The sequence below is a fragment of the Perca flavescens genome, chromosome 13 (assembly GCF_004354835.1).
Source record: "Perca flavescens isolate YP-PL-M2 chromosome 13, PFLA_1.0, whole genome shotgun sequence".
NCBI classification, from domain to species: domain Eukaryota; kingdom Metazoa; phylum Chordata; class Actinopteri; order Perciformes; family Percidae; genus Perca; species Perca flavescens.
The window spans coordinates 31,852,937-31,866,704 of record NC_041343.1 but is presented as its reverse complement, the minus strand read 5'-3'; the positions used below and the strand labels follow the sequence as shown (position 1 = coordinate 31,866,704).

General features: G+C 40.8%; 2 protein-coding genes across 2 annotated transcripts; both read left to right on the top strand.

Annotated features, from left to right (window-relative positions):
- On the top strand, nt 1–1,265 carry LOC114566263 (olfactory receptor 52N5-like). The gene is made up of 2 exons (XM_028594591.1): nt 1–85; nt 320–1,265. Exon 2 carries the CDS (start codon nt 324–326, stop codon nt 1,263–1,265), a length of 942 nt encoding a protein of 313 aa, XP_028450392.1. The 5' UTR covers nt 1–85; nt 320–323.
- Nucleotides 1,266–12,598: 11,333 nt separating this feature from the next.
- LOC114566262 (olfactory receptor 52N2-like) lies at nt 12,599–13,543 on the top strand. Its single transcript, XM_028594590.1, has one exon. It carries the CDS (start codon nt 12,602–12,604, stop codon nt 13,541–13,543), a length of 942 nt encoding a protein of 313 aa, XP_028450391.1. The 5' UTR covers nt 12,599–12,601.
- The last annotated feature ends 225 nt before the right edge of the window (nt 13,544–13,768 follow it).

Below are 13,768 nucleotides of genomic sequence, written 5' to 3'. Positions count from 1 at the left end.
AACACTGCAAAAGAGATCTGGTCATTATCAGCAATGAGCAGGAGACGAAAGAAAGAGAAGTCAACTGGAACAAGAGACTCTCAGAGTAAGCATTACTGTTCAAACTTTATTTTTACATTGTTACTACTTTCATGATGTACTTGCAAACAAAAACAGACCCTGTAAACTATGCATACTGGGATGTATTCAGTCATATCGACATTTGGGAAAGGCAGCATGTTTCTGTTGTGATCATTTGCACACTAGTATTGTGATCTCTTGATACCTAAATTGCCAGGACATTACTTGTGACATTTAAAGCATTGTTTTGTTGTTTCAGGTTAATGGAAAACTACACCTACAACAGCTACACCCTCCAACTGGAGGGGTTAATTGTTTCAAAAGAGTCTACGTACCCTGTCTTTCTCTTTTTCTTTTTCTCCTACCTGTTTATAATAATCACAAATGTTGGTATTGCTGTTCTGGTTTTCATTGACAAAAATCTTCACCAGCCAATGTATGTCCTTTTTTGTAACCTGACCTTAAATGACGTACTTGGAAATTCTATCATGGTGCCCCGTTTGCTTTTAGACATGTTGCATCCTCCCTCTGAGCGCATCATCAGTTATAATGAATGTGTGGTCCAAGCTTTTGCAACACATATGTTTGGTACCACTTCCCACACAGTGCTCATGATTATGGCATTTGACAGATATGTGGCCATCTGCAATCCCCTGCGCTATGCTTCCATAATGACCAACAAAATGGTGATCAAGCTGTCAGTTTCTGCCTGGGGAGTGGCCTTAGTAATGGTCGGGATTCTGCTCAGTCTGACCATACGGCTAAACCGATGCAGGACTCTGATCCAAAGTCCTTTCTGTGACAATGCCTCACTGTTTAAACTCTCCTGCGAGGATGTGTCTATTAATAATGCCTATGGCCTCGCTTTCACCATAGTTCTGTTCACAAGTTCTATAGGCTGCATGGTTCTCACCTATACTAAGATTACAGTAGTGTGTCTCACCAGTAATAACAAGTCTTTGAACAGTAAAGCCGTGAAGACCTGCAGCACTCATCTGATTGTGTATCTGATTATGGCATTTAGTGGAATGTCTAACATTGTTCTGCATCGCTTCCCTCAGTACACAGACTTAAGGAAAATTATTAGCATTATGTTTCCTATCATCCCTTGCAGCCTGAACCCCATTATTTATGGTTTGCAGTCCAAAGAGATACGAAGATTCTTGTCCAATTTGAAGTTCAAGAAAGTATTGCCATCATTGTAAAAAGAATTTAAGAGTTTCTTTTTGTAAATTAATCAGTGCAGTATATAATGTGGACTAAGTGTGCTCCACTGTACCCCTTTACAAACACAGAGTGCATGATCACCTTTTAAATTGAAGCTCAGTAATAAGGGTTGATCTCTGACAACTGTGGTATTTGGAAAATTGAGATGCAAGGCACATGTACAAGATGCTCAAAGTAGGTTCATTTAACACTTTTTATAGTGTGTTGATCTATCGCCCTCCCGGCCCGGCAAACGTCTTTCTTACTGATTTTAATGACTTCCTATCGTCTATCATCAAACTGGAAAAGGTCTTAATTATTGGAGACTTTAACCTGCATATTGATGATTCTACATGTAACACAGCTGCTGATCTCCTTTCTATCACAGACTCTTTTAATTTTACTCAACACGTTACTGGACCTACACACATTAAGGGTCACACCCTGGACCTTGTCTTCTCTCTTGGTCTAGATCAGCGGTTCCCAAACTTTTTTTCCTGCGCACCCCCTTCTATGTCCCAACCGGGTTGGCGCACCCCCAATTCACACTTCAAAAAAACCGCAACAAAGCTTTGTTTTATCGCCATATAAAGACTCATGTTTAAACATGCGCAATAACCAGAACACGCATGACAATAACAACATCAACAACGTTTCAATATAATGCAACAAAGCTACGCACAAGCTTCCACTTTTAAGAGGACGAGTGACACACAAAGGCTCAGTAACAGAAAGCAAGGTTATTTTCCGCCGCGTAAAAGAAACATTATTATCCGCTGGATAGGCGAGCCTTTTCAGAAAATTTTCGTCATGCATACTGGAGGCCAAATGAAACGGATTCTCCTCAAAAAACCGCTGCAATTCGTGCTGGAGTTCAAAGAGCCTTGTCAGCACTTTGACAGCCAACGCACCTCTGTGTGCAGCAGCAGTGATTTGTGTTCGCTGCCCATGTCATTACATAACAGTGTGAATATTCATGAATTTAGCGGACGAGCTTTAATGAAGTTCACCAGTTTGACTGCGTCGTTCAGCACAGCAAGTAGATCAGCTGGCATGTTTTTGGCTGCGAGGGCCTCTCTGTGAATACTGCAGTGTAACCAGCTGATGGATGGGCAGACTCTCCTAATATGAGCTATAAGCCCCGTGATTTTCCCCGTCATTGATTTTGCCCCTTCTGTGCAAATTCCCACACAGCGCTCCCAGTCGATGCCATTGGTCCTCATAAAAACGTCAATTATATTGAAGATTTCCTGTCCTGTTGTTCGGGTAGCAAGGGGCCGACAGAACAAAAAATTGTCTTGTACTGTTCCTTCAAAAAGGTAACGGACATACAGAAGAAGATTGGCCAGATTTGCAACATCTGTAGACTCGTCTACTTGCAGAGCGTAAAACTCACTTTTCTTCACACGGCTGACTAGTGTAGCCAGGATGTCTTCAGACATGGCATCGATGCGGCGCGACACAGTGTTATTGGACACAGGAATCATGTCCAACTTTTTTGCCTCTTTCTCTCCAATCATACACTCCACCATCTCTTTGGCCGCTGGCAAACACACGTCTTCGGCAATTGTGTGCGGCAGCCCCTTTCTCCCTACTCTGTAAGTGAGCAGATATGAAGCCCGTAATGCGTCTTTCGTAGACCCAATGCATGAATGAAACTGCATTTTGTTTTGGCTTTTCTGCAACTCCTCCAATTTTGCTTTAAAAAATGTAAGGGGCTTTTGACTTAAATGGCCATGTTTCGTGTTCAGGTGACGACGGAGATAAGACGGCTTCAGACAGCTGTTTGCTAGAACTTCACTGCACAACACGCACTGAGGCTTCGGGCAATCTGTATCGCCGATCCAAGTGAAGCCCAGACCCAGATAATTGTCATCATATTTCCTTCTTTTTTTCCCCGTGTGGTGTTCACCCTCATAACCTCTTTTTTGGCATCTCCTTCCCTCCTCTTCGGTTTCCTCCGGTGCATCTTCTGACTCCCGCTCATTTTCTTTCTCTATTCTCTCCGTCTCTGTTGCCTCCAAATCCTCACTCTCTCTTGGTCCCTCTCCTCCTTCGTGACTAACCACTTTATCATAAGACGTCCCACTTGACAGTTTCCCTGATTTCAGCCAGTTAAGCATATTTATAAAATGAATGAAACGAGTTGGCACGCATATAGCCTAGCGGCTGCAGTAGGCCTACATTAAAGAAGAGCAATGCGTAGAAGAAGACAGCAGCTGTCTTCTTCTACGTTTCTATCAAAAACTAATAAATTATAGTTTTTTTTATTTAAAATAAAAGCGATTACAAAAGGAAATGTTTATTGTTCATGTTTTTTTATTGTATGGAAAAATCTTTTTATATATGTCAATGGAAAAATCCCACTTAAAAAAACAGACCGCCATTACATTTTTCCTCTCGCGCACCCCCTGGTGGCAGCTCGCGTACCCCTGGGGGTGCGCAAATGCATGTGTGGAAGATGTTCTTGTGAGTGATCATAGTTGTGTGTTTTTTGAGATTAACTTTCCTCTTGATCCTCCGCCCCTGAGAATTAGGGCCCAAAGGCGGATTATGAATCATGATGCTGCTGAGAAGTTCTCTGCCTTGTTCGACCCATGTTCTCTGATGGGATTCATTGATGCAGATGTTTTTATCCAGTCTTTTAATACTCAGTGTTTAACAATTTTAGATAAAATAGCACCAGTTAAATCAAGCATTATCCCTCATAAAAAATCCTGTCCTTGGATTGATGAAACAATTCAAAGTTTTAGGAGAAATTGTAGAAAAGTTGAACGTCTCTGGAAAACTACGAAACTTGTGGTTCATAGGATTCACCTTAAGGAACTAAGGGTTACTTTAAACGAGATGCTGAGAAAGGCCAGAACTTGTTTCTTTTCTCAGCTTATATCCTCAAATAAGCACAACCCCAGAATTTTATTTGACACCATTAATGCTTTAGTGTCTCCTTCTGGCCCACAAGTGTGTCTTCTAAATCGGACTGTGATGAATTGCTCCACTTATTTGTGAATAAGATCAGAGATGTTAGGACCAACATCTTACCATCACTTCCTCAGAACTCTGCATGTGACTTGTCTCCCGCTCATTTTTGGTCCACTTTTAAACCTGTGACACTGCATGACATAATTTCTCTGCTACAGACTTTGAAACCCTCATCTTGTCCTATGGATGTTGTCCCTACTGTGCTATTTGTACAAGCTTTTGACTCCACTGGCCCCTGCATTGTTGAGATGCTAAATACTTCACTTTTAACTGGTGTCGTTCCTAGTTTTTTTTAAACATGCTGTTGTTAAGCCTGTACTTAAAAAGCCCACGTTGGATCCACTTCAACCTAAGAACTACAGGCCAATATCAAAACTACCTTTCATGTCAAAAATTTTAGAAAAAGTTGTAGCAGAGCAACTCACCCTTTTCTTAGAGAAGCACGAGCTGTTTGATATTTCCAGTCTGGTTTCCGTAAAAGGCATTCTACGGAAACTGCACTTCTAAAAATCTCTAGTGATATTATGATGTCAGCTGATTCAAAGGATTTTACAGTTTTGGTCCTATTGGACCTTTCTTCTGCGTTTGACACTATCGATCATACCATTTTGATAAATAGACTTCGTGATCTGGTTGGGATGTCTGGATCAGTTTTAAAATGGTTCTCATCCTACCTTTCTGGTAGACGTTTAAGTGTTCATGTTAATCAGATATTGTCTGAAACTGCAGAGTTGTCGTGTGGGGTACCTCAGGGGTCTGTCTTGGGACCTATTCTGTTCCTCTTGTATATATTTCCTTTAGGACAGATAATTAGTCAATTTAGTGACATATCGTAACATCTCTTTGCGGATGATATCCAATTTTACTGTTCCTTTAAGGAAACTGAGTTCTCCAAACTGTCATCTTTAATAAACTGTTTGTCTAGTATCAAACAGTGGTTATGTGACAACTTTCTGCTTTTGAACTCAGAAAAAACAGAAACTCTAATTATTGCCCCTGAAAGTCGTATCCCTGAGATAAAGCATCATATTGGGGACTTAGGCTTGTCTGTCCAGCCGAGTCTCAGGAGCTTAGGTGTGGTTTTTGACTCAGCTATGTCGTTGGATCACCACTCTAAATTATTAGTTAGGAACTGTTTCTTCCACCTGAGAAATATTTCTAAGTTAAGACCACTTGTCACTAAGGATGAATTAGAGATGATCATTCATGCTTTCATTTCTTCACGCTTAGATTACTGTAACAGTCTTTTTACTTGTCTGAGTAAGAATCAGCTTTATCGTCTCCAGACTGTTCAGAACTCTGCTGCAAGGCTTTTAATGCACATTAACAAAAGAGCACACATCACGCCTGTTTTAGCAGCACTTCACTGGTTACCAGTCCAGTATAGAATTCAATTTAAAATTCTGGTCATTACTTTCAGAGCCTTGCACGGTCAAGTTCCTTTCTACATCTCTGATTTGATACAGCTACATACCCCCACCCGTAGTCTGAGATCATTAGGTCAGATGCTATTAGTGGTTCCCCGCACTCATTTTAAAACTAGAGGGGATCGGTCATTCCCAGCAGTGGCTCCTAGGCTGTGGAATGACTTGCCTCACTCGCTACGTTGTGTGGATTCTGTTGAATCTTTTATAAAGCAGCTGAAGACTCTGCTGTTCAAGCAGGCTTTTACTTAGTCGATGGGTGTTTTATGGTTGTTTGTTACATTTTCTATTTGTCTTTCAATGTGCTCGTATTGTGACTTCTTGTGTTGAATTGCATTTCATTGTAAAGCACTTTGTGATTTTTATCTGTGAAAGGTGCTATACAAATAAATTTTACTTACTTCTTACTTACTTAAAATCTGTGCAAAAACACCAATGGTGTAATTTCTGGAAAAACACAATAGTTTGATCTTTATGAGCATAAATTGTGGCAAGAAAATGCAAAACACCTGTGTTCTCTTAAGTATGTGGCAATAGTATTTTAAACTAAATTCCAAAGCCCAGAATCATCATCTGGGTTAGGGCTAACCTTAACCCTGATTATTTTTATACAAGGCCTATAGCACAATGATCTGACAATGAAATGCAAATTAATGTTAACACAGGATTCCCACACAATTTCATGGACCGGAAATAGAATTTCAATGACCACACAGAGCCTTAACCCTTGTGTTGTCCTCGGGGGAAATTTGACCCATTTTCCAAAATGTCTATATCAGAAATATGGGTTTCCTTTTAACAACCTAATTTTAATTACCCCAAAAATAACATGGATCATTCCATACAATGCGCTTCGCAAGTACAACAAAAGATAGGATCTCTACTTTCATTGACTTTTGGGTGATTTATAAAAAAACAAGTCAGCAGAGAGAATGGGAATACTGTGGGATCCTGACAGTAAGTTAACGTTATGTCCGATGTTAAGCGGGTTAGCTTAATTTACAGATGTGTAGTTAGCCTAAAACGGACATTTGGATATTTGACTTGGTAACAAAATGCTTGCTGCAAACTTAATGCTGGACATAATGTTATCTTAGTATCAGAATCCCACAGTCTTCCCATTCTCCCTGCTGATTCCTCAAGTCTGTACAGTACACATTTTTGTCTTTATAAAACCTCAGTTTTTCAGGTTGGCAGCTTATAAAACTTAAATCATGGGTTATTTACCGTGTTGGTAGTGAATATTACCACACCTATTTTGGTGGAACATGTGTACTTGTCAGATTGGACAAATAGTCTAGCTAGCTACCACTCGCTCTCACTCCCAACTGGTAAAATATGGACGCTTGGTCATTGGCTGTCAGCGTCAGATAAACGCAAAAAAAGACTACTAAGAGCGACAATGGTAGCGAGTAGTAAGAAAGCCCAAGATTCCACGTGGGGAGGCTGGTTTTAGTGGTGGATGGGTCAAACAACACAGGAGAACAGGGTTTGTGTCCCGCGTGTCACTGAAACGTGCATTTTATAACCCCACCCACCATCTTTTCCTAAACTCAACTATCACGTTTTTCTTTTCCTAACCTCAACTGTCCTGTTCGTTTTTTCCTTAACCAAACTGTCCTGTTCTTGTCCCGTATGTCACGGAAACGTACCTTTTATAAGCCCACCCACGATCATTTCCTTAACCTAACTGGGTCATAAGTGACGCCAATACTCCCGACCCAGCATTTAGATAAAGCTTGTTTAGATCGAGACTTTTAGCATCAATAACAGCGCCAAAGGCACCTGACCAAGTGTCTGTATTTTACGCAATGGGAGTGAGAATGTGTCTGAATCTACCCTGCAGAGATCTGAGGAGCAGTTAACCATAGTCTTCATGAATCCAGTTTAGAACGTCAACACAAAAAAAGAGGAAGTTGACGGATATCTGGCCTAAATGAGGGACATCTGGTGGAATTTCTGGTGGCACCTGAACAATCCCGGAAATGAAACGTCATAAACATACTCCCGCTGTCCTCCCCAAAGGATTCCCCAGGGGACATGGTCATCAGCCTTCTCGAAGTCCACAAATCACATGTAGACTGGATGGGCAAACTCCCATGACCTCTTCAGAAAGCTTGCAAGGGTGAAGAGATGGTCCACGGTGAGGAAGGAATCCGCATTGCTCCTTCTGTTTTTGAGGTTAGGCACTTGCTCAAATAGACTAATTTATTTTCATTTATTTATTTTACTATTTAATTTATTCTGAAACTTTGATGAATTTTAAAGTTGTGACTCAGACCAACTGGTAATGTCCAACTTGTGCCCCAAAGATGTTCACAATTAACCAGCCCAGTCTCACGCCAGGTCGTTATATAGTCACGTTATTGTAATCTATTAAGTCGTGGACAGGTTACGAAAATCCTGTTTTTTCCGTGTGGCCATTACGAAATTGAAAGCAATGCATTTTAATGGGAAGCATATTTCGTGATCCCAGAACGAAAGCGAGTAGCGAGTAGTTGATAAGGCGAAAGTCGCGTAGGGAGGTTGGTCGTGGTGGTGGATGGGTCAGAAAACACAGGACTTTCACCCCGGAGACCGGGAATCGCGCCCCGCGTGTGGCAGTTCCTTTGTCGGCGTGTCCCGTGTGTGACGGTTCCTTTCCCCGTTCTTTTTTTTTCCTAACCCCAACCGTCTTGTTATTGTGGCGTTTCATTTCCCCGTTGTGGTGTTTCATTTCCCCGTTGTTGTGTGCCCCTGCGCGGGTTGCGAGTGGCGGCCCGTCCCATTGTTTTAGCTGGCGTGTGGCGCCTCATTTCCCCGATCGCGTGTGGCGGCCGGTCCCGTTGTTTTGGCCGGCGTGTGGCGCCTCATTTCCCCGATCGCGAGTGGCGGCCCGTCCCGTTGTTTTGGCCGGCGTGTGGCGCCTCATTTCCCCGTTGTCGTGTCCCCCAGAGCAGCAGGTTCGAAAAGCGTGACCTGTACACGTTCAAAAGTCGTTGCATATACACGAAAAAAACGGGATTTACGTAACCTGTCCACGACTTAATAGATTACAATAACGTGACTATATAACGACCTGGCGTGAGACTGGGTTGCAATTAACACACACACAAAACAGAGGCACAGTTATTAAATATAAATTCTCAACCTGTGGGAAAAACTGAATTATAGATTTCTTGGAGCTAAACATTGTACATTGTTACTTGTTGACATGTGCAATTTCTTCATGTTGCATCACACATTAACTGACGTCATTGCAAGTGATTCCCCTGCAGATACAATCATGTCTATAAAACACAGCAAAAGAGATCTGGTCATTATCAGCAATGAGCAGGAGACACAAGAAAGAGAACTCAACAGACTGGAACAAGAGACTCTTAGTGTAAGCATGACTGTTCTACATGTTTTGTCACATTTTCAAACTTTATTTTTACATTGTTACTACTTTCATGATGTACATGCAAACAAAAAAAACCTATAAACTATGCATACTGGGATGTATTCAGTCATATCGATATTTGGGAAAGACTGCAGGTTTCTGTTGTGATAAGTTGCTAGCTCACTAGTATTGTGACATGACATGATCTCTTGATACCTAAATTGCCAGGACACTACTTGTGACATTTAAAGCATTGTTTTGTTGTTTCAGGTTAATGGAAAACTACACCTACAACAGCTACACACTCCAACTGCAGGGGTTAATTGTTTCAAAAGAGTCTACGTACCCTGTCTTTCTCTTTTTCTTTTTCTCCTACCTGTTTATAATTGTCACAAATGACAAATAACAGCTGCTAACTTAGGTCATCATAAAGCTACTATTAAGATACTTAATACAATTTCAGTAATAGTAGCTGCTAACTTAGGCCATCATATAGCCAACAATAAGCTACTTAATACAATATCAGTAACATTAGCTGCTAACTTTGGTCATCATGAGTCTAACATTAAGCAACATTAGACAGTGTCAGCAAAATTGGATAATAATATTAACTATTACAAAGCTAACATTGAGGTAAAATGATAAAATGTTAATAACATTAGCTGCTAAACTAGACCATTATACTGTTAACCTTGAAGCTATCACACACTCGCAGGAACATTAGCCTGCTACCATCTCAAGGCTAATATTAAGCTACATTATACAACTATCACTATCATTAGGTGCTAACTTGTTTTGGTCTGTACCTGAGTGCAATTGCTGTTTTCACACCATAATACTGTCATTTGCCTTTACACGCTAGGTAGCTTGTTGTTTCTGCCAGTTTCTTTTTTTCTTTTTAGCAATATTTGCCAGACTATCTCTGATCGTTCTGCACTCATTAAAGTAGCCATATTATGAAGAAAAAACAATTCTGGGATTTAGGGTGTTATTTCATGTCTCTGGTGCTTCCACACACATACTAACTTGGAAAAAACACAAACATCCATGCTGTTTTGAGTGAGATACGGGTTTCTGAATGTGTCCTGCCTTCAGTCTCCGGGTGAGCTGGTCAAAATCGACAGGGCCATCTACGTCATCGGCCGAAACATTTGGTGTGTGCTAACCACTTTAGCTAATACCACATCAGCTAGATGTTTCTCCAATTGTCAGTACAAGGCAGGATTAGCTTGGAGATTTCTTCTAAATGAGGGTGCACTTCCAATTTTGTGTGGAATACCTGCAGAACAGGGACATGTAAGTAGTACTATAATGTTGTAGTGCTGTTTTGCCATTGAGAATGAGGTGGCTAACCGCTAGCAGCGCTAGCTTCTAGCTAGTAGGCCTTACCTACCTACTGCACATATGCGACTCCCAACAAAGATGATGAAGTGTGATGTCTTTTTTATTTATTTAACCATGTAAACCTATTCTGGTACAACCTCAAAATGCAATTAAAGCTGCGAGCAGCGATGGACGGGACCTCGCGGGACGCCGCTCCTTGCGACCGTGCATTTGCGTGGCACTCAGACACCGCAACTCGTCAACAATGAAAAGGGAACTCCCTGCCGAGTTCAAACCATCACCAATTAAAAAGGAAGTCTCTGCTGAGTCCAATGATACTTCACACAAGACTCTACCTTAAATGGTTCAAATGTTATGAAAGGGGGCGTGGTCATATTATAGGAGGCGGCTCAGTATCACATGTAGACCACACATTATAAGTTTCATGTAAAGCGGATGTTATTTGTCATATATTACGCATTTCCTGTTGCCAGCGGGGGGCGCTATGACCAAAAGTCAATTTTGGCCTGTAGGTGTCCTCAGGCCTGGACTTTTGTCAATCCTGAGAAATTTCGGGCCGATACGACAACGTACACTCAAGTTACAACAACTTCTTTGTTTATCGCTAAACACTCAAAATGGCTGCCACGCCACGCCCACACCGTCTGGCGAAAAGTTTTTCTTTTAATAACTTTTCATCTTTAAGGTGTTGGGATGGTACAGACCAAGTTTGAAGTTCATCGGATGAAATCTCTAGGAGGAGTTCATTAAAGTATAGCACCTTGACTTTAAGGCCTACTTCCTGTTGCCACTAGGGGGCGCTATGACTTTGAGTAAATTTTGTCAGGTAAATGTCCTCAGGGTTGGAGTCTTATGAATCCTGAAAAGTTTCGAGCCAGTTGGACAACGTACACTCGAGTTACACCCACTTCCTGTTTCGGCGGCGAAACGCACAAAATGGCCGCCCCCGCCACAGCCACGCCCTATGACGAAAAGTTTTTCTTTTAACAACCTTTCATCTCTAACTTCTTAAGATGGTACAGACCGAGTTTGAAGTTGATCGGATGAAATCTCTAGGAGGAGTTCGTTAAAGTACGACATGTGGAAATGGCCAAAATCACACTAATTTCGAACTTTGAAATCAAAATGGCGGACTTCCTGTTGGGTTTAGGGTATGGCTCTAATGAAGTCTTTTGTACATCTTGACATGTTACATATGTGTACCAAGTTTCGTGAGTCTACGTTAAACGCACTGCAGGGGCTCAATTTTCGTAACTTTCTAGGGGGCGCTAGCGAGCCATTTTTGTGCGTGTATTCCCGAAAAGCTTAAAATACATAAATGTTCACCAGACTTGATGCGACTGCCAAATTTGGTGAGTTTGTGAATATGCTAAGCCCCTTAAAAAGCCAATTCATTTGACGGGATAAAGAATAGAATAGAATAGAAACAATAATTCCTTCAGTTTCAATAGGGCCTTCGCCGCTGTCGGCACTCGGGCCCTAAATATACGTAGCCTGAGATGGCACAGTATAATAATTGTGATTTTCAGATGTATTCATTCCATGGATATTCAAAAAAATCATTAAATGTTATTTCATATTTAAATTTTCCTATTTGAAAAGGCACAGATTTTGTGGAATCACCCATAAATCTTTGTTTATAAGTAAACCCAGCCATTACACGCTGCGCCGTCATATCCCGCGCCACTTGATCAATGACAAGTAAATTCTCAACCTGTGTGAAACACTGAGTTCTTGAGCTTATTGATAGGTACAATGGCCAGCTTAAGGATTACTTCTTGTTGCATCACACATTGACTGACGTCGTCCCACATGATTCCCCTGCAGATAAAATCATGTCTACAAAACACCGCAAGCGAGATATGGTCATTATAAGCAATGAGCAGGAGACACAAGAAAGACAAATCAACGGATCGGAACAAAAGACTCTCAGTGTAAGCATTACTGTTCTACATGTTTTCTCACATTTTCAAACTTTATTTTTACATTGTTACTACTTTCATGATGTACATGCAAACAAAAAAAAACCTATAAACTAAACTATGCATACTGGGATGTATTCAGTCATATCGATATTTGGGAAAGACTGCAGGTTTCTGTTGTGATAAGTTGCTAGCTCACTAGTATTGTGACATGACATGATCTCTTACCTAAATACCTAGATACCTAAATTGCCAGGACATTACTTGTGACATTTAAAGCATTGTTTTGTTGTTTCAGGTTAATGGAAAACTACACCTACAACAGCTACACACTCCAACTGGAGGGGTTAATTGTTTCTCAAGAGTCTACGTACCCTGTCTTTCTCTTTGTCTTTTTCTCCTACCTTTTTATAATAGTCACAAATGTTGGTATTACTGTTCTGGTTTTCAATGAGAAAAATCTTCACCAGCCCATGTATCTGCTTTTTTGTAACCTGCCCTTAAATGATGTACTTGGAAATTCTAACATGGTGCCCCGTTTGCTTTTAGACATGTTGCGTCCTCCCTCTGAGCGCATCATCAGTTATTATGAATGTGTGGTCCAAGCTTTTGTCTCACATATGTTTGGCACCGCTTCCCACACAGTGCTCATGATTATGGCCTTTGACAGATATTTGGCCATCTGCAATCCCCTGCGCTATGCTTCCATAATGACCAACAAAATGGTGATCAAGCTGACAGTTTCTGCCTGGGGAGTGGCCTTAGTAATGGTCGGGATTCTGCTCGGTCTGACCATACGGCTGAACCGATGCACGACTATGATCCAAAACCCCTATTGTGACAATGCCTCACTGTTTAAACTCTCCTGTGAGGATGTGTTTATTAATAATATCTATGGCCTTGCTTACACTGTAGTTCTGTTAACAAGTTCTATAGGCTGCATGGTTCTCACCTATATTAATATTGCAGTAGTCTGTCTGATGAGTAACAACAAGTCTCTGAACAGTAAAGCCTTGAAGACCTGCAGCACTCATCTCTTTGCATATCTAATTATGTTGTTGAGTGGAACGGTTGTCATCATCCTGCATCGCTTCCCTCAGTATTCAGACTACAGAAAACTCACTGTCATTTTGTTTCATATCGTCCCTGGCAGCCTCAACCCCATTATTTATGGTTTGCAGTCAAAAGAAATACAGAAATTCTTTTTCAAGTTCATGTCCAACAAAGCTTTTCCATTATCGTAAAGAGAATTTCCAATGTTTATTTGTAAATGTTATGTATCAACAAAAATAATATAACATTTGAACAAATAGTGACACAATCAGCTATTAGCTTTGTAGCAACTCATATTTATTCCAATAACACCACAAGAATTAAAATGATTTATTGTTAGTTTTTATTTATTGTTGAGTATTTTAAACAATTATATTTAACGTTTTGTTAAAATTTCAAATAAATAATTATTTATT

Bases quoted from the DNA above. Each gene is read 5' to 3' on its own strand.
- LOC114566263 (XM_028594591.1), top strand. From the start codon at position 324: ATGGAAAACTACACCTACAACAGCTACACCCTCCAACTGGAGGGGTTA.
- LOC114566262 (XM_028594590.1), top strand. From the start codon at position 12,602: ATGGAAAACTACACCTACAACAGCTACACACTCCAACTGGAGGGGTTA.